Here is a 27,022-nt window from a genome sequence, read left to right as displayed (position 1 = left end):
CGAGTATAAGCCGACCCGAGTATAAGCCGAGGCACCAATTTTTGCCACAAAAACTGGGAAAACGTATTGACCCGAGTATAAGCCGAGGTTAGAAAATGCAGTGGCTACTGGTAACTTATAAAAATGGAAAACAATAAAATTACATTAATTGGGACATGTTTTAGAATATTTATTTTAAAGAAAACCAGTAAACTAGCTCTGTAAATTTAAAAGAGGGTAAACAAATTAACAATATTAACAATAAATTAAAAAGTAGCTCGATCAGGAACAAAGCTAAAACCTAAGAGTTAAAATCCTTCAAAACTGGATTCCTTCTCATCATTAATTGGATTTACATTATTGTTCTGTTTTTATATATGCTGTGAGCCACCCTGAGTCCTTGGAGAGGGATTGCATACAAATCCAATTAAATAAACAAACAAACAAACAAACAAACAAGTTTATCCAAAGAAGAGCTTCAGCATTAGCTGCTGTGAGGTTATCAGCATAGAAAACCAAATAGATAGATAGATAGATAGATAGATAGATAGATAGATAGATAGATAGATAGATAGATATAGATAGAAAGATAGATAGATAGATAGACAGACAGACAGACAGAAAAATAGATAGATAGATAGAAATAGATAGATAGATAGATAGATAGATAGATAGATAGATAGATAGATAGATATAGATAGATAGATAGATAGATAGATAGATAGACAGACAGACAGACAGACAGATAGAAAAATAGATAGATAGATAGATAGATAGATAGAAATAGATAGATAGATAGATAGATAGAAAGAAAAATAGTTAGATAGAAAAATAGATAGATAGAAATAGATACAGATAGATAGATAGATAGATGATAGATAGGTAGATAGATAGATATAGATAGATAGAAAGATAGACAGACAGATAGAAAAATAGATAGATAGATAGATAGATAGAAAGAAATAGATACAGATAGATAGATAGATAGATAGATAGATAGATAGAAAAATAGATAGATAGAAAAATAGATAGATAGAAAGATAGACAGATAGAAAAAGAATTCCTGTCTAGCTCTGCCTCATAACACATTATTAGATCCTATCCAAGCAAGGACAGCAACTACCACAAAATACCATTTTTTAAACAGTTTAAATCCTTTCAAAGGAGGGGGAGGAGAATCTGACAGCAGGGGGCCTTTTTAATCCGACTCACCATTGCAAATGGCTGCCTTCTTTGCTTGAGCTAGGGAGAGGAACTACGGCGTGCGAGAGGGAACAAAGCTGTAAACCTCCTGGCTCTGGCTCAAGCAATGGCGCCCTCGTGTGGTGACTTTGTCAATGACCCGAGTATAAGCCGAGGCTGTGTTTTTCAGCCCATTTTTGGGGCTAAAAAACTCGGCTTATACTCGAGTATATACGGTAATTCAGTTAAACAGACCAGCACTTGATGCCACTGGACCAACTCAACTCCTGGGTGGCTTTGGACATTCATTAGGAGATTTGCACATAAGCCATGGTTTGTTTAACCTTGAGTGATTCAGTCACAAATAACTATATTATCTTCCCAAATGCTAATGAGATAAGAATTCCAGTTGTCTTCTGCAACAGATCGACTGTCTTAAAAATTGTAAAAAGAAAATAACTTAAAATTCATAAAAATCAAATGTTCATCTGAATAACCACACTTTGTTGATTTGGCTTGCCAGGAAGCTCCAGTGTTTGGAAGAGGTCCTGTCTAATAACACCTGTAATCTCAGCATGGCAGTTCTCTTCATTCAGTTCTTAAAATCTAGGCAGGGTTTCCAAAGGGAGGATTCAGTCTCTGGTGCACAATATTCACACCTGATATGCAGCTTTAGGACTGATTGTGAACAGTTTCTGTGTCTCTCGCAATGGACAAATTGCCCTGAAATTGTAAATCCCCCTCACGTCCCATGCTTCCCATTTCAAGACTCTGCTGAAGAGCCTGAGATTAGCCATCTGCACATGTCAAAGTCGGTCCACAATCAAGCACTTTGCAGGAGACGAAGTGAACTTGAGGGAGGCATCTCTCCCTTGCAGGGGCCAGGAGGTACTTTGGGAACATCCTTCAATTGTGCAACTGAAGTATGTTCATAGCATCTCAAGCTGGTATCAGACCTCTTCCCATCTCTGCTTCTGCTAAAGCTGGGGGCTGGAGGCTCTGTTTGACCTCAAGGGGTAGAACCCCCAGCCAGGATGGCTATGCTGAGCATGATGGGAGCTGAATATATTTGCACTGGACTGTCTCGCCCTTCTGCCCATCCAAAGTTTAGCTAAAATACTCTGACATGGGTTAATATTTCCTTATCGTTTTGATCCTGAACTCTTTTGAGAGATATTCATATGCAGTATTCAGATGAAAGGAAGTTTCATTCACAGAACTCAGCAAAATTGCTCAACGTTTGGCTTTTACTCTCTTTCATAAAAAATGGCATCTTGTGACACTATGGTTAATTGATAATGTTGTTTTGAAAAAGACGTGCAGCATTATTCACTAGTAATGCACCTATAAAATTTACCAAATATACCTGCCATGCAATTCCTTGCATCTGATGGGCTGTAGCTTGTGAATACCTTTTTTGGTATCATACCCCTCTGATTGGGGTTAGTCCCATTTACTTCCATAACTGCTAGGTTCATTAACTCTAGATGCAATGTTTTCACTGTTGCATAGACCAGTGTTTTTCAACCAGTGTGCCGTGGCACACTAGTGTGCCGCGAAACATGGTCAGGTGTACCGCGAAGAAGGAAGCTCAGGTTCCGGTCTCACAACTTTTTGCTGAGAGAGAGAGTGAGAGAGAGACAGAGAAAGAGAAAGAAAGAAAGAGAGAGAGAGAGAAAGAAAGCGAGAGAAAGAGAGAGAGAGAGAGAAAGCAAGAGAGAGAAAGAAAAGAGAGAAACAGAGAATGCAAGAGTGAGAGAGAGAGAAAGCAAGAGAGATAGAGAGAGAGAAAAGGAGAGGAAAGGAGAGAGAAATGAGCAAAAAGGGGCGGACAAAAGAGAAATGAGAAAATGATTGAGACAGAGAATGAGAGGAAAGAGAGAGAAACAGAAGAGAGAGAAGTGACTTGATTTAAAGCATATGATAAAAAGCACCCAAAGAATAAGAGAGAAACCCCCCCCCAGCCCTCACCTGTTTTTGGAAATGGTTCTAGAGTGTTACACAAGGGTGGGGGGGGGGAGACAGATGGAAAAAGAGAGGAGAGGGTCTTAGGATGTCATTTTGTGTCATTTTGGTTGGTGGTGTGCCCCAGGATTTTAAAATGTAAAAAATGTGCTGCGGCTCAAAAAAGGTTGAAAATCACTGGCATAGACTAATCTTTCTGTAGTATATTGACAAAACCAGAGGCACTCCCCTTGGAAATACCATTTTCTCCACCACATTTTCATTAGAATAAATATTCAAGACAAGCATTCTGAAATTAAAGATTGTTTCTTCAGGATTTTTTGTGTAAAATACAATACAATTTGTACATATTGACTTGCTTGAGATAGCAATAGCACTTAGACTTAGGTAATGCTTTTACAGCCCTCCCTAAGCGGTTTTACAGAGTCAGCATCTTGCCCCAACAATCTGGGTTTTCATTTTACCTACCTCAGAAGGATGAAAGGCTGTGTCAACCTGGAGCCCCTCAGAATCAAACTCCTGGAGTAAGGAGTGAGTTAGCCTGCACTACTGCATTCTAACCATTGTGCCACCACGGCTCTTTCTTAAATACTTCTTAAAGAACAGCAGCTTTCTTCTAAAGCAGAGGTCTTCAGACTTGGCAACTTTAAGACTTGTGGAATTCCACAGGTCCACAAGTCTTTAAGTTGCCAAGTTTGGGGACCCCTATTCTAAAGTGTGTGTTTGAAAGAAGTGACCTAAAGAGGGAAAACTTCCTTTAGCTGGCTGACTTCAAGATCTAAATTTTAGTACCAGAATTCTTTTTTTAAAAAAAAAATGTTTTTATTGCTATTCAAAATAAAAGACATAATAAAACGAACAAACATTAAATTGACAAGACACTACATTTAACACAAAAAGCTACAATTGCTCCACTCGGCATAGAAGTCTTTTTAATACAGAAAGAGAAAACTAATTATAGTTTAGATCAGTGATGGCGAACCTATGACACGCGTGTCAGCACTGACACGCGTAGCCATTTTCGGTGACACGCGGCCGCCGAGAAAAGGGGAGCTTTAGGGAGTGGCCAAGATGCAAATCTCCCCGCTTTCCAATTTCCCACCGACTGCAAGCAGGTACAGCAGGGCCGCCGATAGGCCGGTACTACCAGGACTGGCGTCAGGGGCCCGGGCAAACTGAAAATTGGGGGGGGGCCCGCACGCCCCGGTTTTGGCCCGCCACCGTGTGCCGGCCCCGTGGCGCCCGCAGCAGTCATTGTGCCGCACCGTTCGCTGTAGCCTGCGCATTCCTGCGCCAGCGCACCCCAAAACGCCGCCCGCCCCATGCACCCTTTTCCAAGGGCACACACAAACCAACCCTGCCCCCCCGCGCCTCTAGGCCCCTCGCGCCCCTGGCTACTTGCCGCTGCTCCCTGCCCGCCCACTTCGCCTCTCTTTCTCCGCCGCTGCAAGAGAGGCGCAGCAGGCATTCTCACAGCGGGGGCCGGCGAAGGCGATTTTTAGTGTCGGGCGCGCGGCCCGGCACGCGCTCTCCCCATCGCCCTGCCAGCCCGCCAGGAACATTCAAAGTAAGAAAAAACTTCGCTCTTACTTTGAATGTTCTGGGCGGGCTGGCAGGGCGATGGGGGAGAGCGCGCGCCGGCCCGCGCGCCCGACACTGAAAATCACCTTCGCCAGCCTCCGGAGAACGAAAGAGAGTGAGAGCGACAGAGCAAGATAGAAAGTGAGAAAGAGAGAGGGGGAGAGAGAAAGAGATAGCAAGAGAGAGAGAAAGCAAGAGAGAGAGAAAGAAAACAAGAGAGGGAAAGTGAGAAAAAGAGAGGGAGAGCAAGAGGGGGAAAGATAGAGAGAGAAAGAAAGAGAGATGAGAGAGGAAGGAAGAGAGTGAGAGGAAGAAAGCAAGAGAGAGAGAGAGGGAGAAAGAAAGAGATGAGAGAGGAAGGAAGAGAGTGAGAGAGGAAGAAAGCAAGATAGAGAAAGAGAGAGAGAGAGAAGATAGGAAGGAAGAGAGAGAGTGAGAGAGAGCAAGAAAGAAAGAGTGAGAGAGGAGAGAGGAAGGAAGAGAGTGAGAGTGTTTTTTTGTCAAGGTGACACACCACCCGAATTATGCTCGGTTTTTTGGCGAATTTTGACACAACAAACTCAAAAGGTTGCCCATCACTGGTTTAGATCAATACAGAAAAGTAAACATATCAATAAAATATCTCTATATAATATATGCTATCATAGAAATTTTTAGTTTTCAATACTTTCCACCAATTATATAATTGTGGTTTAAACCAATTTGGAAGAATAAACTTATCTATCAAATATCTCTATATGATATATTCTGTCTAGTAAATTTAACTATTTAACACTTTATTTTGATATCTTTAAAAATCTTTTTTTTTGTGTTCTACCAGTTGTAAACCTTCTGCCAAGTTTTATACAATTCAGATTCAACTTGGTTATTCAACTGCCTCGTCATCATATCTAATTCTGCACATTCCATAATCTTCCTAAAAACCTCTTCGTCTTTTGGAATTTCCTTTTCTTTCCATTTTTGTGCAAAAACAATCCTTGCAGATACTAAAATATGAATTATTAAATAATATGTTTCTTTTTTATACCTGGTATCTGTGATACCTAATAAGAAAAATTGTGGGGTCTTCCTAATTTCTTTGTTTGTAATTTCTCTTAACCATTTTTCCACCTTATTCCAATAGATCTTTGCTTTTGGACATGTCCACCATGTATGAAAGTATGTACCAATTTCTTTTTTGCGTTTCCAACAATTGGGTGAAGTACTTGGAAACATCTTTGAGATTCTATTGGGTGGCAAATGCCATCTATAAAACATCTTGATTTGATTTTCTTTAAAAGAGACTGATTTAGTTATTTTCCAATTATATATCCATACCTTTTCCCACATATCTAAATCTCTTTTTTTCCTAAGTTTTTACACCAACTATCATATTATCTTTTAATATCCAATCTATTGTCTTGGAATTTATTAAATATTTATACACTTTCCCAATCAATTTTCCTTGATTTTGAATTAATAATTTCCCTAATATATTATTATCTTTCTTAAATATGAATATTCTTACATCTTTTTGGAATCTGGACTTGATCTGGACATATTGCCACCAATCCATTTCTATGCCTACATCCTGTAATTCTTGTTTTGTTTTGTTTTCAATTTTAATTGATTATCAAGTATATCTCTATATTTCCATATTTTACCTTCTTTTAATAAATTTGGGCGAAATTACCAAGAAGTGGTTTTTAAAAATCTCATTCCAGACATCTAATAAGGCCTTTCTTATCGTGTGTCTTTTAAAATATGAATGATTTTTGAACTTTTCATACCAAACAAAGGTGTGCCAACCTAACATTAAATCATTCTTTTATCCAAGATAAAGCTGCCGCTTGATAGTATAATTTCCAATTTGGAAGGGCGAGCCCGTCCCTCTCCTTCCAGTCTTCTAGTGCACTTTGTTTTATTCTTGGTTTTTTACCTTGCCATATAAATTTTTTAGTAATCATGGTTAATTCTTTAAAAAAATTCCCTCCCGGATTTATTGGAATTACCTGAAATAAAAACAATACTTTAGGAAGAATATTCATTTTAATTGTAGAAATCCTTCCTAGTAAAGATAACTGTAGATTGTTCCATATTTCCAAATCTTTTTTAATTTGATATAATTATCATTTTTTTAAGGATATAGCTTTGGCTGAGATCCAAATTCCCAAATATTTTACTTTTTTTGTTATTTTCATATTTGTTAAGTTTTCTAATTATTTTATCTGTGGATCCATCATATTTTTTGTTAATAATTACGTCTTTTTCTTATTAATTTTCAAACCTGCCACTTTCCCATATTCTTCTATTAAATCTATTAATTTTAATATTGATGTCATGGGATCTTCTATTATAAAGACCACATCATCAGCAAATGCCTGGACCTTGTATGATTCTTTTTTAATCTGCAATCCTTTAATGTCATTTTTTGTTCTTATCTTTATTAATAATGTTTCCAGTGCTAAAATAAATAACCATGGTGATATGGGGCAACCTTGTCTAACTCCTCTTTGTATTTCTAATCTTTCTGTTTGTTCATTATTTAATATAATTTTAGCTGATTGATTTGAATAGATAGCGTCTATTATGTTAAAAAATTTGGTTCCCACATTCATCTTATTTAATTGCATTTTCATAAAAAATCCAATCTATGTTATCAAATGCTTTTTTGGCATCTAGAAACACTAGTGCCATTTGTTTTTCTGGGTGTTGTTCATAGTATTCCAATGTGTTTATAATTGTCCTCAATTTTTATTTTTATTTTTGTCTGCCTGGCAAAAATCTATTCTGGTCTTCATGTATTATTTCATTCATAATATTTTTAAGTCTAAACGCATATATACCAGTTCCGGTGGGGCAACAAGAAGTAGGGAGGGAACTACTACTCCGCCAGACCACGGCGAAAAACATCAAAATATAGGAAATTTCTTGTACTTAACTCAGCGGTCTTTTCGTAATCCAGAAGGTGAGCACTCTCTGCTTAGGAAGATCCCAAGACCCTGCTGCTCTGTAGCATTTTTGTTCACTTTTCGCCACAGAGAAATTGCAGACGAGTCAGCTAGGGCTCGGAAAATGGCAGCCGCTAGTTGAAAAGAGCTGCCTGCCGCCTTTTGCGCCCATATTAAAACCAACCCAGAACCCCCAACACCGAGCTGATCCACCGGGAACCCCGACGCCACGAGGATTCCCCGAACCCAGCTACCTACCAAGAGCCCCGACACCCAGCTGACTGCCCGGAGCGCCAGACACCAGGGGATTCCCCCCAAGCCTCGTGAGCCCTCAGCAACCCCCCCCAAAGCCCCGACACCCAGCTGACTCTGCCGGGAGCACCAGAAGCAAGGAGGACTCCCCCGAGCCTCTGGAGCCCTCAGCGACCTCCCCCGAAGCCCCGACACCCAGCTGACTCTGCCGGGAGCGTCAGAAGCCAGGAGGACTCCCCCGAGCCTCCGGAGCCATCTACGACCTCCCGCAAAGCCCCGACGAACGCCCAAAGCCAGGAGGACTGCCCCGAGCCTCCGGAGCCATCTGCGACCTCCCCCGAAGCCCCAACACCCAGCTGACTCTGCCGGGAGTGCCAGAAGCAAGGAGGACTCCCCCGAGCCTCCGGAGCCATCTGCGACCTCCCCCAAAGCCCCGACGAGCGCCTGAAGCCCTGACTCCCAGCTGACTCTGCCGGGAGCGCCAGAAGCCAGGAGGACTCCTCTGAGCCTCCGGAGCCCTCAGTGACACCCCCCCCACGAAGCCCCGACGCCGAACTGACTGCCCTCAGCAACCTCCCCCCAACTGCCAGGAGCACCAGATGCCAGGAGGACTCCCTTAAGCTGACACCAAGTGAGCACCCGACACCAAGCGCCCCCCCAACCAAGCTACACGTATAAACGTCCCCCTAGAGCAGTGATTTTCAACCTTTTCTGAGCTGCGGCACATTTTTTACATTTACGAAACCCTGGGGCACATTGAGCGAGGGGGGGGAGGGCTAAAAAAAGTTTGGACAAAAAAAATTATCTCTCTCTCTTCCTCCCCTTTGCTCTATTTCTTTCTCCCTCCCTCCCTCTTTCTCTCCCTTCCTCTTTCTTTCTCCTCCTTCCTTCCTCTCTTTTTTGCTCTCTTTCTCTCTCCCTCCCTCCCTCTATGTCTTTCTCTCTCTCCTTCCCTCCCTCTCTTTCTCTCTCTCTCTCTTGCTTTCTTTCTCTCTCTTTCTCTCTCTCTCTCTCTCTTTCTGTCTCTTGTTCTCTTTCTCTCTCTCTTGCTTTCTTTTTCTCTCTTGTTATCTCTCTCGCTCGCTCTTTCTCTCTCTTTCTTTCTTTCTTTCTTTCTCTCTTTCTCTTTCTTCCTTTCTCTCTAAGCTTCGCGGCACACCTGACCATGTCTCGTGGCACACTAGTGTGCCGCGGCACACTGGTTGAAAAACACTGCCCTAGAGCAGTGTTTCCCAACCGGTGTGCTGCGGCACACTGGTTTGCCGCGAGACATGGTCGGGTGTGCCGCGAAGAAAGCAGCTCAGCTTCTGGTCTCGAAACTTTTTGCAAAGAGCAAAAAGTTGTGAGAACGGAAGCTGAGCTTCCTTCTTAGCGCCTCCCAAGTTTTCCGGCAACTGCAGCGCCCCGCCCTGCTGGAGCTTCCCTGGTGGCTGCAGCAGGTGAGCTTTGGGGCCTGGTGGGAGGGTAGCGGCAGCGGAAGGGTGGCGCGCAGCGGGAGGGTGATGGCGGCGGCAGCCGCAGCGGTAGTAGCCCCTCTCTCCCCCCTCTCTCCCTCTCTCTTTCTCTCAGCAGCCGTAGTGGCAGAGTGGTCAGCTGTGAGGCGGAGCTCCCGAACAGCCGTCAGTGCCTCCGTTCCGGAGCTCCGCCTCACAGCTGACGACCTTGCCGCCGCCCCACGGCTACTACCCGCTGCGGCTGCTGAGAGAAAGAGAGAGGGAGAGAGGGGGGAGAGAAAGAGATAGCAAGAGAGGGAGAGAAAGAGAGAGAAACAGACAGCAAGAGAGACAGAGAGAGAAAGACAGAAAGAGAGACATAGCAAGAGAGGCAGAGAGAGAGAGAGAGAGACATAGCAAGAGAGGCAGAGAGAGAGAGAGAAAGAAAGAGAGACAAAGCAAGAGAGACAGAGAGAGAGAAAGACAGAAAGAGAGACATAGCAAGAGAGGCAGAGAGAGAGAGAGAAAGAGAGACATAGCAAGAGAGGCAGAGAGAGAGAGAGAAAGAAAGAGACAAAGCAAGAGAGACAGAGAGAGAGAAAGAGAGACATAGCAAGAGAGGCAGAGAGAAAAAGAGAGACATAGCAAGAGGGACAGAGAGATAGCAAGAGAGATAGCAAGAGAGACAGAGAGAGAGAAAGAAAGAGAGCAAGAGAGACAGAGAAAGAGAGAGAATGAAAGAGAGATAGCAAGAGGGATAGAGAGAGATAGCAAGAGAGATAGAGAAAGAGAAAGAAAGAGAGCAAGAGAGACATAGAAAGACAGAGAAAGAGAGAGAATGAAAGAGATAGCAAGAGAGGCAGAGAGAGCAAGGGACAGAGAAAGACATAGAGGGAGGGAAGGAGGGAGAGAGAAAGAGAGCAAAAAAGAGAGGAAGAAAGAAAGAGGGATGGAGAGAAAGAAGGGAAGGAAGGAAGAGAGAGAAAGAGGGAGGGAGAAATAGAGCGAAATGGAGGAAGAGATTTTTTTTTGTCCAAACTTTTCTTTAGCCCCCACACCCCACACCCCACCCCGTTCAGTGTTCCCCAGGATTTTGAAAATATGAATAATGTGCCGCGGCCCAAAAAAGGTTGGGAAACACTGCCCTAGAGGAAGCGGGGGGGGGGGGGAAGGAATAGAAAAGAAACAAACAACAAATAACTAATTCAAGACAACTAACAGCAAATACGCCAACAAAAACATAAACATAACAAAAAGCACAATAATAACGCATTAATAGCACACATCTGGACAACACCAACAACTGGACACTGAACCCCAACCTGTCTAGTACACTAAAAGCAGAACTGCCATCACTGCATTCTCCCTCACCTGCCCAGCAATTTATCACACACATGAAGAACGACCCACACACATACACACACACACACACACGAAGAAGACACACCAACCATACACATGGGAGACAAACCCCCCATAAGCAAAGATGAAGATGGAACCGATTCCATAGTGAGCTGTAGACTGTGCTCTATGTACACAACCCTCCCCTCAAACCTCCAAAACTATACCTGCAACAAGTGTATACTAATCCAATTACTTGAAGAAAAAAATGAAAACTTAGAGGAAAACCTAAGAACCCTGAAACACCAACATCAAAATGAGGAAGACCAACACACTTCCAACAAAACCAACACCCCAGTCAAGCAAAGCCGAACCAACTCCCCCAACATAGTAAACAACTGGACACACATAACCCAAAGAAGAAAAAACAAACCAAATACAAAACCTCTACCAAACCAAACCCACTTCCTCCCTACCCCACTGCCTACAAGCAACAAGTATTCAGTACTTCGGGCAGAAGAAAATCAGCAATCACCTGACAAGGAACCACCAAGAACCAAGCACAACAAAACACCACCAAATGCCTCCACAACGAAAGCCAACCCCACCCTCCCCAACCCAACCAAAAAGAAAAGAAGAGTGCTGGTAATTGGTGACTCAATTCTCGGGAACTGAACCTGCCATCTGCAAACCAGACAATCAATCCAGAGAGGTATGCTGCCTTCCTGGAGCCAAAATCTCTGACATAACGCAAAACCTCTGACTACTAAAATATGAAAGCCCTCTGACTACTAACCCCTAGTGGTGATCCATGCGGGAACAAACGACACAGGAAAAGACATGAACCAAATAATGAAAGACTACGACCACTTGGGCAACACAGCCAAAAGGATAGGTGCACAAGTTGTTTTTTCTTCCATTCTACCCACAAGAGGACAACACCCGGCCAGGGAACACAAAATCCCACAAATAAACTATTGGCTAAGGAGATGGTGTCGCCAAAAGAATTTTGGTTTCTCCAAGAAGGACTTTTAGCAAGAGACGGGCTACACCTCACTAGGGCTGGGAAGAACCTCCTAGGTAATCGACTAGCCCAACTTATCAGGAGGGTTTTAAACTAGACCTGAGAGGGGAGGGTGACCAACCTAAAAGACTGAATAATGAACAAAACAAGGAAGGGGAACAAGTCAAGCCTACAAATAAATCAGAGGATATAAAATGCACACACAGAATCAGACACAAACACCTAAAATGCCTGTACACAAACGCACAAAGCCTAGGGAACAAACAGGACGAACTGGAATTACTAATATTCGAGGGGCAATACGATCTAATTGGAATTACAGAAACCTGGTGGAACGAAACACACAACTGGAACACGCAGATAAAGGGCTACAATCTCTTCAAGAAAAACAGGTTAAACAAGAAAGGAGGAGGAGTTGCCCTTTACATAAAAGACCAGTACACTGCCACAGAACTATATCAACCAAAGAAGATAACCCCCTAGAAATCATATGGGTTAGAATAAAAGAAAAGAAATGCAACACTACAATTGGAGTATACTACAGACCACCAAACCAAACAGATAAAATGGACAACCTCTTTACAAGCCAACTAACAGAAATGTGCAATAAGTACAGCACAACAATAATGGGAGACTTCAACTACCCCGACATTAACTGGAAAACAAACTCAGCACCAAGTGGAAAGTCTGATAGATTTCTCACCAGCTTCACTGATAACTTTCTAACCGAAAAAGTGGAAGCAGGAACCAGAGGGACTGAAATACTCGACTTAATAATAACAAACAGGGAAGAAATAATAGAGGGAATTGAAGAAAAAGGGACACTGGGTGAGAGTGACCATATCATCCTCAAATACAACATATTACATACACCAACTGCTGTACCCAACACCACTAGAGTCCCAGACTTCAGAAAAGCGGACTTTAACAAGCTCAGAGTGAACCTGGGAAAAAAACCCTGGAAGGAACTTCTAAAGGGTAAAACCACACAGGAAGCCTGGCAGGCCCTAAAAAATAGTATCATAGATGCCCAAAACAACGCAATCCCCATGAAAAAGAAAAACATGAAAACCAAAATGAAACCAGCTTGGCTAAACAAAGAACTCACAGACAACATAAAAGAAAAAAGAGCCAAATACAAAAAATGAAACGAAGGACTCATAAACAAAGCGGAATATCAGCAAACAGCCAAAACCTGCAAACAAAAAATAAAAACAGCAAACTCCCAACACGAACAATACCTTGCAACAAAAGTCAAAAACAACAAAAAAAGTTTCTTTCAGCACATAAACAATAAGAAGAAAATCAAGGAAACAATCACTACACTAAAAAACGAAGATGGTAATGAAATCACAGACAACAGAGACAAAGCACAGCTGCTCAACACCTACTTTGCATCAGTGTTCACACAAAATGAGACCACCTACAAACCAACCTGCAAGTCTGCAACAAATAGCCCAGGAACTGAAGTCAACATAAACAAAAGCACAATAAGGGACTACTTGTGGGAGCTCAATGAGTACAAATCACCAGGGCCAGACGGACTTCACCCCAGAGTCCTAAAAGAACTGGCAGACACCATCGCGGAACCACTTCTCCTCATCTATCAAAAATCCTGGACCACTGGAGACCTTCCAGAAGACTGGAAAGGAGCTGACGTAGTCCCCATCCACAAAAAAGGTAAAAAGACTGATCCAGGCAACTACAGACCAATCAGTATGTAAAAATACTGGAAAAAAATAATTAAAAAACAACTTTGCCACTACCTAGAAACAAACAACATTATATCCAATAGCCAGCATGGGTTTGTCAGAAACAAATCATGCCAAACCAACCTCATATCATTTTTCATCACCATAACCAAATCAGTGGACCAACACAATGCAGTAGACCTCATATACTTGGACTTCAGCAAAGCTTTTGATAAAGTTGACCACAATCTCCTAATCCACAAATTAGAAAAAAATGGGGTAGGCTACAACACATGCAGATGGATAAACAGTTGGCTGTCCAACCGTACGCAACGAGTTGTCCTCAATGGTTCCAAATCCACATGGAAGAAGGTAGGCAGTGGCATACCACAGGGTTCCGTCCTGGGCCCTGTACTCTTCAATATTTTCATTAATGACCTGGATGTGGGAGTAGAAGGGGAACTAATCAAATTCGCAGATGACACCAAGCTGGCAGGGGTAGCCAACACCCTAGAGGACAGGCTCAAAATACAGAAAGATCTAGACAGATTAACACTATGGGCCCACACTAACAACATGATGTTCAATGTCGACAAGAGCTCCAAGACCAGGGAAGTATTAATACCACTCTACTATGCCCTGGTCAGACCACATCTGGAGTACTGCATCCAGTTCTGGTCACCACACTTCAAAAGAGACATTGAAAGTCTGGAGAAGGTGCAGAAAAGAGCAACCAAAATGATTAGGGGACTTGAAACCAAGACTTATGAAGAGAGACTGCGGGAACTGGGCATGGATAGCCTTGAGAAAAGGAGGGCCAGAGGGGACATGATAGCTGTATTCAGGTATGTGAGGGGTTGCCACAGAGAGAAGGGGGCCACTCTATTCTCCAGAGCACCAGAGGGCCGAACGAGGAACAACGGCTGGAAGTTGACCAAGGAGAGATTCAACCTAGAAGTAAGGAAGAACTTCCTGACGGTCAGAGCGATCAACCATTGGAACAACCTGCCTGCAGAGGTTGTGAACTCCCCAACTCTGGACACTTTCAAGAGCAGATTGGACTGCCACTTGGCTGGGGTGCTTTAGGATTCCTGCTCAGGCAGGGGGTTGGACTTGATGACCTGCATGGTCCCTTTCAACTCTAACAATAAATAAATAAATAAATATTGATACAAAAAATTTGTAATCCATGTTTAGGAAGGAAATCAGTCTGTAATTTTCAATTTTTTCCTTTTCTGTTCCCGCTTTGTGTTATTATTTGTATTTGTATTAACTTTGTATTAATGTTATTAAAGTTTCTGCCCAAGATCTAGGCAATTTACCGTCTGCAATTATCTTGTTAAATATCTCTAACATATTTGAGGAGAGTATATTACTGTCTAATTTATAAATTTCCACAGGTATTGTATCTGGGCCTGTGGCTTTATTATTTTTCTGATTTTTAAGTGATTGTTGCAATTCAGGCATTGTAAAAGGTTTATTGAGCTTTTGTTGCTGTTCTGTTAATATAGGTAAGTCTATAGAACTCAAAAAATCAAAGATCTTCTCTTCTTTTTTCTTTTTTATATAAGTTTTTATAAAATTCTAACACTATTTCCTTCTTTTCATCTGTTCTATGCTAATTTTTAATTGTTTTAGATTCTCTGTCTTTTCTCAATTTATAGGCCAACCATTATTTGCATGCTCAAAATATTCTTGTTTTGCTCTTTTTATTTTTTCAGCTATTTGTTCTTGTTCTATCAGATTTATTTTATGTTTTAATAGATCCATCTGGTTTTTTACTTTATTATCATATTCATTACATTGTAGTTCTAATTCTAATTTTTTTAACTCCTCCTCTAATTTTTGATATTGTTTCTTTTTCTCTTTATTTTTTTTGCCATAAAAGAAATTGTCAAGCCCCGAATATATGCCTTTGTTGTATCCCATGAATTTTGTGGGGTTGTTTCATTATTTTTATTTGTGTCGAAGAAGAATTCTAATTCTTTTTTGATCCATTCTTTATATTGGGGATCTTGTAAGATGTTTCTATTCATATACCAATTGTTGAATTTTTTCTTACCTTTCCAATAAATGACTAGTGGATTATGATCTGCCCAACTATTTGTTTCTATTTCGATATCCGTAATCCATTCCATCGTATGGGCTGGTGCCCAGGCCATGTCTATCCTAGCCCAAATTTTGTGGGGGTTTGAGTAAAAAGTATAATGTTTATTTTGTGGATGGCATTCACGCCAAACATCTTTTAAAAGTAATTCAGTACTCATTTTCCAGAAAGTTGTTGGCAAAATTGTCTTTTTTTCCTTTTCTTTCTTTTTGCCTGAATAATCCATTTGACTGTTAGAAATTGTATTGAAGTCGCCTACTATTATCATATTTTCCATTGATAATTCAATTATTTTGTCATGTAATTCCTTATAAAATTGTTTTTGATATATAGATATAATAATGAGAGTTTTTGGTTCTAATTTTAATTGTACAATTAAAATTCTATCTTCTTGATCACTATATAGTTGTTTGAATCTATTGCATCATCAATATACATTGCTACACCTCTTTTTTCTTGGTCTGCTAAACTTGTATAGATATTTCCTAACTTTGGATTACTTAGTAATTTTCTATCTTAATCCTGCTCCTTGCCAATATAAGGAGAGTCCTTCTGGAACCAGCCATTGAAAGGTTATGTTTTCTTTTATTAATATTCTAGTAAGAAAATAATATTCCCTCCTACTTTCTCTTACTCTTTTTGGAACTTGTTTTAGTATTATGATGTCTTTTCTTCCATATTTCAAACTTTGGTTTCTTGACCATTTTAAGATGTCATCTCTGATTGTTTTCATAGAAAACTTAATATGGACCTCTCTTGACAGATTGTGTTTCCTGGCATAGATGGTCTGTACTCTGTAAATTACATCTATTTCTTTTAGGAGTTCTTGTGGGTCTACAGTATCTGCAAAATCTCTCCTATTTTCTCTGCCATCTTTACACTTAAATCTTTATCCTTTTCTTCTCTCACGTTTTGAAATCTCAATCCATGTGAGGCACATTGTCATTCCAGATGTATTATTGCTTCGTCGAAGCCTCTGTTGATTATGTAACTATGTTCTTCAAATTCTTCCATCTTCTGTCCTGCGTTCTCCACTTTGTCTTCCATTGTTTTAAGTCTTTCTTCATTATCATTCAGATTTTGTTGTATAACTTCTATTTTTCCACCCATTACTTTCTTTCACTTCTCCCATTTCAACTTTGAGATCTCCCATCTCAACTTTCATGTCTTCAAGGTATTTTTTCATTTCTTCTCTATTTGTATCCATAGAGATTTGAGTTTTCTGCATAAAATCTTGGATGACGGCCAAGGAATCTTGAATAATCTGAAAATTTGGTTCTATCGGAACTTTCTCCTTTTCTTTTTCTTTTTCCTTGGCCAACATGGTTGTTATTATCCTTTGTTGTAATGGAGATGGTACTGGAGATCCTTGTGGAGTGGAGGATGGAGTCGATGCCTGTTTATTATTATTATTATTATTATTATTATTATTATTATTATTATTATTATTATTGTAGTCGTGTTTAACATCCTAGAGGAACTTCTCATATCTCTGAAGTTAATATGCTAAGCTGGCATCCAATTAATAATACAATATTGTAACTTATCTATTATTCTTAATATTGCAAGTGAATTGTTGTAACAACTATAATCAAACTAAATACAATAATACAATGAAGAAATAAAGAAAAAAATATAAGTTGAATACAGTGATAAAATGTAATATATATATACAGTGATACCTCAAGATACGAACCCCTTGTCTTACGAACAACTCGTGATACGAACCCGGGGTTCAGAAAATTTTTGCCTCTTCTTACGAACTTTTTTTGAGTTACGAACCGGTGTTCGGAGACTGCTGGGAAGCTGCGCGGCTGTTTTAAAAGGTGACAGCCGGGCGGCGGGGCTTCCCAGCACCCCCCCAACCCCGAACCCGGAAGTTCGGCACAAGTTCAGGGTTCGGGGGGTGCTGGCAAGCCCCCCAGGCCGGCTGCGACCTTTTAAAACAGCCGCGCCGCTTCCCATCTGTTTCCTGAAGCCGAACGGCAAAGCCGAACTTCCATGTTCGGCTTCAGGAGACAGATGGGAAGCGGTGCGGCTGTTTTAAAAGGTTGCAGCCGGCCTGGGGGGCTTGCCAGCACCCCCCTGAACCCGGGGGGTGCTGGGAAGCCCCCCAGGCCGGCTGCGACCTTTTAAAACAGCCGCGCCGCTTCCCATCTGTCTCTTGAAGCCGAACGGCAAAGCCGAACTTCCGCGTTCGGCTTCAGGAGACAGATGGGAAGCGGTGCGGCTGTTTTAAAAGGTCGCAGCCGGCCTGGGGGGCTTGCCAGCACCCCCCCGAACCTGGGTTCGGGGTTCGGGAGGTTGCTGGGAAGCCCCCCAGCTCGGTGGTCACCTTTTAAAACAGCCGGGCGGCTTTCCAGCAGCCTCCCGAAGCCGAACAAACCCGAACTTCCGCGTTCAGCGTTCGGAGGCTGCTGGAAAGTCCTACTTCTCCCCCCCCAGCCAAAACCCCAAAGCCTGTTTGCTGCCACACGATTTAGCCAGGACAGGAGCGAAGTGACGTGGAGGAATGGGGAGCTGAAACCGGGCGGTTTCAGCTTTCCATCCCTTCACGTCCTTTCGCCGCTAAATCGTGTGGCAGCAAACATGCTTTGGGGATTTGGCTGGGGGGGAGAAGAAGTAGGACCTTCCTAACTCTCTCCCCCCCAGCCAAACTCCCAAAGCATGTTTGCTGCCACACGATTTAGCGGCGAAGTGACGTGGATGGATGGAAAGCTGAAACCGGGCTGTTTCAGCTTTCCATCCCTTCACGTCCCTTCGCCGCTAAATCGTGTGGCAGCAAACATGCTTTGGGGATTTGGCTGGGGGGGAGAAGAAGTAGGACCTTCCTAACTCCCTCCTCCCCAGCCAAACCCCCAAAGCATGTTTGCTGCCACACGATTTAGCGGCGAAGTGACGTGGATGGATGGAAAGCTGAAACCGGGCTGTTTCAGCTTTCCATCCCTTCACGTCCCTTCGCCGCTAAATCGTGTGGCAGCAAACATGCTTTGGGGATTTGGCTGGGGGGGAGAAGAAGTAGGACCTTCCTAACTCACTCCCCCCCAGCCAAACCCCCAAAGCATGTTTGCTGCCACACGATTTAGCGGCGAAGTGACATGAAGGGATGGAAAGCTGAAACCGCCCGGTTTCAGCTCCCCATTCCTCCACGTCACTTTGCTCCTGTCCTGGCTAAATCGTGTGGCAGCAAACAGGCTTTGGGGTTTTGGCTGGGGGGGAGGGAGTTAGGAAGGTCCTACTGCTTCCTCCCCCAGCCAAAAACACAAAGCCAGGCAGCCTCCAGCCGCCAAAGGAGCCTCCTGATTCTCCCCGCTTCTCTGTCCCGCTCATTACCCGTGTCCGGCAGAAACTGCTGCCCGATTGCTCTTAGCCGGCGGGATGCAAAGTGCTGGGGTGGGGGGGTGTCCTGACAGCCCCCCCCACCCCAATGCGAGCGGCGGGGAGTCACCCATGGCCGGCAGAAGATTGCTCTTGCTGACCTGATGCCTCGTGGTGAAGCCGGGCAAGAGCGATCTTCTGCCGGCCATGGGCGACTCCCCGCTGCTCGCCCATGGCTGGCAGAAGATCGCTCTTGCTGACCTGATGCCTCGCGGTGAAGCCGGGCAAGAGCGATCTTCTGCCGGCCATGGGCAACTCCCCGCCGCTCGCCCATGGCCGGCAGAAGATCGCTCTTGCCCGGCTTCCCCGCGAGGCATCAGGTCAGCATTCTGGGTGGGCGGGCGGCGGGCGAGGATGGGGGAAGCCTCGCGGGGAAGCCGGGCAAGAGCGATCTTCTGCCGGCCATGGGCGAGCGGCGGGGAGTCGCCCATGGCCGGCAGAAGATTGCTCTTGCTGACCTGCTGCCTCGCGGGGAAGCCGGGCAAGAGCGATCTTCTGCCAGCCATGGCCGACTCCCCTCCACTCGCCCATGGCCGGCAGAAGATCGCTCTTGCCCGGCTTCCCCGCAAGGCAGTAGGTCAGCATCCTCGGCGGGCGAGCGGCGGGGAAGCCGGCGGCTGTGGCAGCTGCTGCAAGAGGCTTCCCCGCCTCCTCAAAGCAGCCTCCGAAACCCGAACTTTCACTGAGAAGCCCCGCCGCCCGGCTGTCACCTTTTAAAACAGCCAGGGGGCTTCTCAGCAGCCTCCCAACGCCAAAGCCCCCAGGCTGTTTTAAAAGGTGACAGCCGGGCGGCAGCGTTTTTTTTTGCGGGTTTTTTTTGTTGTTGCATGGATTAATTGACTTTACATTGTTTCCTATGGGAAACAATGTTTCGTCTTACGAACCTTTCGTCTTACGAACCTCCTCCTTGCACCAATTAAGTTCGTATCATGAGGTATTACTGTATGTGTATATATATATATATATATATAAAAACACACTCAATTAATTATTGCCACTTATTCTAGTTAAAACCTCCTCAATAAAACAGATATTTATCAATGCTCTTATATCTAGTCAATTAATATATATGTATATGAAAAAAGCAAAAAAATAATAATAATGTATAATTAGTTAACTGATTACTAATTTTAATTCAATCTGTTAATCTATTAAATCAGCAGGAGAACAAGTGTCAAAAGAAAAGGAAAGGAAAAAAAACACAGGAGCATCCACATATAGGGAACAACCTGTCTATAAAAGGTTTGGGGGTATATCAAATCGAGAGGGGGGAAATTAAAAGTTTAGCACATTATTTTATACCTTAACTCTCTATAATAAAAAAAGAAACCATAAAATATAAAATATAATGAGAGAAAGAAAATCAGTAAACATACTTAAGTTGTATTTTCAGTGTAAATAATTCCAAAAAAGAGAATTTTTTAAAATTAAGTCCTTCTTGAATCCTTCTTCCTTCTTTCCTTCATCTTTTAGTCTGTAGTGTTTATTCAGTCGTCAACCTCACAATTGTTTTAAATCCATAAAAAAGGGAATCCAAGAGTCTTAACGTCAATCCACAGATAAAGAAAAATAAAAAATAAAAATTTATCTTCGATTTATAATCCAAATTGAAATTTCTGTCCGTTTGTATGTAGGTCCGTTAGGTAATGTAGTTTAATCCATACGCTGCAATCTCTTACAAAATAGTCCCTCTTATAAATTCATCCAAACTTCAGAAATCTATTTTATAAAGTCCAGTTTAGTTTATTCCATCAGGGTTCAATCAAAATTTTTCAATGCCCAATGTCTAATCTTCTGATATTTTAATCCTATTTGTATATGTTTTTCTTTTGAGAAAGAAAACAACAATCTTCAGAAACCAGAAGCCATTGAGCACTCTATATTTTCTGTTAATTTATTTTCCCCTTTTATTTAAGTTTCATCCCCTAATTCTTTTGTTCTTTTCCAGGGATGTAGTATACACGGGGAATATATCTTGTCTGTTAAAGTTCGTTTATAAGAAAGAAGTAAATAATTTAAAAAATAGATCCGGTTGTAGCTTTCCTTTCACCCAAGGATTTAATTGTTAAGAGAAAACTTTTCTTTGTTCGCCTTATTTACTTTCGAGTTCTTTCACTTTTCAAAAATTGTAAAATCCAAAATTTTACCTTATTCTGTACTTTTCTTTTCTTTTCTTTTATTCTTTTCTATTGATCTTTATTTCAATTGACCTCTTTTTAAATGCTTTCGCTTCCTCCTTCGTGTACATGCCTCTATGGCCGCGTGTCAGCTGGAGCTGAGGCACGGTTCTTCATCGCTGCAGCTGCAGGGTATTCCTTTCCCTCTGGGGCAGTGGCATTCTGTCCTTTGGGATCCAGGAGACCCCCCCGTTCTAGCTCGAGCCCTCCAAGCTCAACCGAATCGCAATCAGCGACCTACAGCATGAAAAAGGGAGAGACGGGGACAGAGCACTATCCATGACCTCCCGCCGCGGCTCGATCACCACCCAGAAGCTCAGTACCAGAATTCTCAATGAGGACCATGCAGTTTGAGGGATTCTGGGAACTGAAGTTCACTTATTTGGAGGGGTTTTAAGTAGGAGAAGCTGTTTTGAATGATGCAATGGTCTCTTCAAGGGGACCCTCTTTTCCCCCTGCTTTGTCTTCCTGTCTGTAAACAAAAAGATCATTTACATAATCTTGTCTTTTCCATTCAGGACAATAGGACAGCTCTACACTGGGCCTGTTCAGCTGGTCATTCAGATATCGTTGACTTTTTGCTAAGTCTGGGAGTGCCTATTAATGACAAGGATGATGTAAGTATTTCCCTTTATCTTTTCTATTTAGAAACTCTCGATGGCCTACGTACATTTCTGCCATCTTGTTCTCTGCTAGGAACTCTTAGTGCCATGATGGTAAATCTATGGCACACATGCCACAGGTGGCACACATATATACAACTACTGTGGTAACTGAAGTGGTACTATTTATCTATTTGCATTGGTGTGCTTTTGAACTGCTAGGTGGGCAGGAGCTGAGGCAAGGAAAGGCAGCTACTCCCATCATGCAGCACTCGAACTCCGGCTTTCCAGCTGACAAACTCAATGTGTTGAGGCACTGAGGCCCCTCTGCCCCTAAATAATTGAAATATCCATGAACTGCTCGAGTAAAAGCCACCAGCCAGTGACTGCTCCTTCCAGCGCCATCACAGGAGGGATGAAATTGGAAATATTTCATGATTAGATCTACGGAAGTGATGGTGAGCCTTTTTGGCACCGAATGCTGAAAAAGCGCGCAAGGAAATGTCCCAAAGGTGCCCCTCGTCGAGACCATGCTCTAGAAAAGTTGTACTTCCAGGTTCTAGCGTGCATGCACACCTGGTAGTCAGCTGGCCAGTGCATGCAAAGACCAGTTTTTCCACTCTGGAAAAGCCAAACTTCCAGATTCTGTTGCCCATGCGCATCTGACAATTAGATGGCTGGCATGCATGCATACACCAGTTTTCAGCACTGCCATGCATGCAAAGACAGCTGATTGTTGTGCATTCATGCACACCCAAAATCCTGGAAGACAAACAGGCAAGGCCATGCGTGCTGGTCGACATGGCTGGTGAGCCACTTTTGGACACACATGCCATAGGTTTGCCATCATGGAACTATGGAGATTTTCAGTCATCTGGGTCACGGGTTTCCCCAAAGGTGCTTTTTCAAGAGGCAACTGGACTTTCTGGCTTTTCCTTGAAGACTTTTCTCCTTTCGTTCAAGGAGCTTCCTCAGCTCTGACTGAATGGTGAGGAATGGAAGGATTTATCTAGTCTCCCCCCCCCCCCCCTTTCTCCAGGCTGGCTGGACTCCTTTGCATATTGCCGCATCGGCTGGCCGGGATGAGATTGTGAAAGCTCTCCTTCAGAAAGGGGCTCTGGTGAACACCACCAATCAGAACGGTTGCACCCCGCTGCATTACGCCGCATCCAAGAATAAGCAGGAGGTAAGATTTTGAGGGATCCTTAATTTATTTATTTATTTTATTTATTGTTTAGATTTGTATGCCACCCCTCTCCAAAGACTCTCTAAGCTTGGTTGTTGTCTTTGAAGACATTTCATTACCAAACTAGAAAACGTCATCGGTGTGGCCTTTATGGTCTTGCACAAATAAGTGTGTTCCATGATAATGTTGCAGGATTCCATCTGAATCAATCTCCTGAGCTTTTGGGGCTTTTTGCTGGAGCCCATCTTCTGGGAACTTCTCTCTAGCAGAATATGGGTTCTGACCTAACCCTACCTTACTGGCGTTCCAGAAAGCCATAAAGACCTAGCTTTCCCAACAGGCCTGGGGCCATTGACCTCGGGGATGGGGGATGACTAGCGTGGTTGGCTCATGAATTTATGGATGGCTGCAATTGTTTTAAATTGAAATGTTTTTATACTGATTCATGTTTGTTTTTGTTATGAGGCTCCCTGAGTCCCTAGGGAGTTGGGCAGTGTGTATGTATGTATGCCTGTATGTGTATGTATACATGTGTGTGTGTGTGTGTATATATACATACATACATATATACATAATCATAAAGCACAGAGTCCTAAAAAAAACCCTCTTTTTATTTCAGTGGATGTGAATTATATCCATTCTCAGCCGTAATAAATCCTAAACAATGTTAATTAGTCTGAAAGAAGTCTGCAAGCTCCAACCTTAATCTCTCTTGCCACGGCTGCCAAACTCCTTTTTCGCAAGTAGCTTTGCAAGGCCAAAGAGAACACAGAGTCTGAACAGAGCTGAACCGACCAGAATTGAACCAAGTGGCTTCTTGCAACAAGCACATCCCTGTGCTTCCCTTTTATATCCTATAGGAGGGGCCAGTCATCTCCAAGCCTTACTCCCGAGTAGCCCTTTTTCCTCCTTAGCCGTTCTTGCCTCCTGGCAGCTCTGTGCATGTGTGCACTGGGAACAAGTTCCCCCTATTTCTCTTGTCTCGCTGGTGTCAGCCTCTGGAGTCAGCAGAGACCTCCCAGATGGCCTGGGCTGGATCTCTGCCTCTGACACCAAGCCATCTCCAGACTCCAAGACTGGCCCATGTTCCTGTCCGATTATGCTGCCAGTCTCCAGGCCGCTGGTAGACCACAACACTATGTGCTTTGGGCTTTGTGTTTGTAGTATTTAGCCACCCCGAGTCTTTGGAGAAGGGCGGCATACAAATCTAATAAATAATAATAATAATAATAACAATAACAATAATTTCTATGATGCCTATTGTATGTGGCTTTTTAGATATTGATTTGGGGAGGCAGGGAGTTGTCCTTGGCTGTTGTTTCTTTGTGCTGTCAAGCCCTCACCTCCTAAATACTTGATAACCTGGGAGTAAACTAGTCCTTTTGTTAACTGACAAAGGGCCCGTTTCCCAGGCTTCAATCACATCCCTGGCTGTTTTTGTGCCTGCTTGTCCAACAATCTTAGTAGCTGCAAAATTGAACGTACGTCCTTGTTCATTGCACTGTGAAGCTACCACTGAGTTCTGTCTCTTGTCTGATCGCTCACTTAGGTCTTTTCTCCTTTATAGACTGATTTTGCACTGTGGCTTTGTTCTTTCCCCTGCTTCTCAAAAGCCAGTGCTCCAGTCATCCTTCATTCCTCCTCTCACCAACAGATTGCGCTGATGCTGCTTGAGAACAAAGCCAATCCAGATGCAAAGGATCACTTGGCCTCAACCCCATTACACAGAGCAGCTTCCAAAGGGAATCAGAAAATGATACAGATCCTTCTGAAGCACAAAGCTTCGGTCAACTTACAGGACTCCGAAGGAAACACGCCTCTGTAAGGATGGGATGCTTCCCTTTATTTATTACAAGGCTGGGACGCAGGGCATAAAACAGTCATCTACAGTAGTGGCCTCCAACCCTGGCAACTTTAAGACTTTAAGAATTCTGGGAGTTGGAGACCACAAGTCTTAAAGTTGAAGACTTCTGCCTTATATTGTTTCAATACACTGACATTTGCATAATAAACCTTCAGGGCAGTCCATCTGTTGCAGAAGACAACTGGAATTCTTAGCTCATTAGCAATTGAGCCGGGTTGACGCAGCAGGTAGAGTGCTGTACTGCAGGCCACTGAAGCTGACTGTAGATCTGAAGGTCAGCGGTTCAAATCTCATCACCGGCTCAAGGTTGACTCAGCCTTCCATCCTTCTGAGGTGGGTAAAATGAGGACCCGGATTGTGGGGGCAATACGCTGGCTCTGTTGGAAAGTGCTATTGCTGACATATTGTAAGCCACCCTGAGTCTAAGGAGAAGGGCGGCATAAAAATTGAATAAATTAATAAATAAATAAATTTGGGAAGATAATATAGCTATTAACTCGACTCCAATTGCATAGCAGTATCAGCTGACAATGAGTCAGTCGAGGTGACTGGGGCTAAACGTCTTTGTCCATCTGTCTGGGAGGAGTTTGACTTGGTGACACCTGATGAAGTGGACAAGGCCATTGGAGCTGTGAGTTCTGCCACCTGTTTACTGGATCCATGTCACTCTTGGTTGGTTTCGGCAAGTCGAGAGGTGACACGGAGCTGGGTCCAGGAGATTGTCACCGCCTCCTTAGGGAGGGGGTCCTTCCTGGCACCCCCTCCTCAAGAAGCCTTCCCTGGACCCAGCCTTGTTTAATAACTACCGTCCAGTCTCCAACCTTCCCTTTATGGGGAAGATTGTTGAGAAGGTGGTGGCGCTCCAACTCCAGCGGTCCTTGGAAGAAGCCGATTATCTAGGGCCTCAACAGTCGGGTTTCAGGCCCGGTTACAGCATGAAAACTGCTTTGGTCGCGTTGATGGATGATCTCTGGCAGGCCCGGGACAGGGGCTTGTCCTCTGTCCTGGTGCTTCTTGACCTCTCAGCGGCTTTCGATACCATCGAACATGGTATCCTTCTGCGCCGACTGGAGGGGCTGGGAGTGGGAGGCACTGTTCTCCGGTGGTTCTCCTCCTACCTCTCCGGTCGGTCGCAGTCGGTGTTAGTGGGGGGTCAGAGGTCGACCTCTAGGTTTCTCCCTTGTGGGGTGCCTCAGGGGTCGGTCCTCTCCCCCCTGCTATTTAATATCTACATGAAACCGCTGGGTAAGATCATCCAGTTGTACATCTCCACCCCATGTCCAGTCAACGAAGCAGTGGAAGTGATGTGCCGGTGCCTGGAGGCTGTTGGGGACTGGATGGGTGTCAACAAACTCAAACTCAATCCAGACAAGACGGAGTGGCTGTGGGTATTGCCTCCCAAGGACAATCCCATCTGTCCGTCCATTACCCTGGGGGGGGGGAAACTATTGACCCCCTCAGAGAGGGTGCGCAACTTGGGCGTCCTCCTTGATCCATAGCTGACATTGGAACATCATCTTTCGGCTGTGGCGAGGAAGGCGTTTGCCCAGGTTTGCCTGGTGCACCAATTGCAGCCCTATTTCGACAGGGAGTCATTGCTCACAGTCACTCATGCCCTTATCACCTCGAGGTTCAATTACTGCAACGTTCTCTACATGGGGCTACCTTTGAAAAAAGTTCGGAAACTCCAGATCGTGCAGAACGCAGCCGCGAGAGCCATCGTGGGGCTTCCCAGAGTCGCCCACGTATCTACAACACTCCGTGGCCTGCATTGGCTGCCGATCAGTTTCCGGTCACAATTCAAAGTGTTCGTCATGACCTTTAAAGCCCTACATGGCATTGGACCAGAATACTTCCGGAACCGCCTGCTACCGCACGAATCCCAGCGGCCGATAAGGTCCCACAGAGTTGGCCTTCTCCAGGTCCCGTCGACTTAAACAATGTTGTCTGGCGGGCCCCAGGGGAAGAGCCTTCTCTGTGGCGGCCCCGGCCCTCTGGAATCAACTCCCCCCGGAGATTAGAACTGCTCCCACCCTCCTTGTCTTCCGTAAACTACTTAAGACCCACCTATACCGCCAGGCATGGGGAATTTGAGACACCTTTTCCCCCAGGCTTATTATAATTTATGTTTGGTATGTATGTGCTGTTTGGTTTTTAATTATGATAGGGTTTTTAGGGGTTTTTTTTAATATTAGATTTGTGCCAGTATAATATTGTTTTTATCGTTGTTATGAGCCGTCCCGAGTCTTCGGAGAGGGGCGGCATACAAATCTAATAAATTATTATTATTTGCGATTGAACCACTCTTGGTTAAACAAACCATGGCTTAT

General features: G+C 43.6%; 1 protein-coding gene across 2 annotated transcripts in view; it reads left to right on the top strand.

Moving 5' to 3' along the window:
• Positions 1–27,022, top strand: part of PSMD10 (proteasome 26S subunit, non-ATPase 10) — a 32,687-nt gene that overhangs the window by 1,743 nt on the left and 3,922 nt on the right. The window contains exons 2-4 of one of the 2 annotated variants that reach the window (XR_011559738.1): positions 21,559–21,657; positions 22,682–22,828; positions 24,483–25,025. Coding sequence is in view for 1 of the 2 variants with exons in the window: in XM_070759538.1 (XP_070615639.1) it covers positions 21,559–21,657; positions 22,682–22,828; positions 24,483–24,649 (413 nt within the window). In the remaining variant the exon portion in view is untranslated. The remainder of the gene's footprint in view (positions 1–21,558; positions 21,658–22,681; positions 22,829–24,482; positions 25,026–27,022) is intronic. The other variant, XM_070759538.1, reaches the window with a different exon arrangement.

This window comes from Erythrolamprus reginae, chromosome 8, assembly GCF_031021105.1.
Source record: "Erythrolamprus reginae isolate rEryReg1 chromosome 8, rEryReg1.hap1, whole genome shotgun sequence".
Lineage (NCBI taxonomy): Eukaryota > Metazoa > Chordata > Lepidosauria > Squamata > Dipsadidae > Erythrolamprus > Erythrolamprus reginae.
This window is presented reverse-complemented; position numbering and strand designations above follow the sequence as displayed.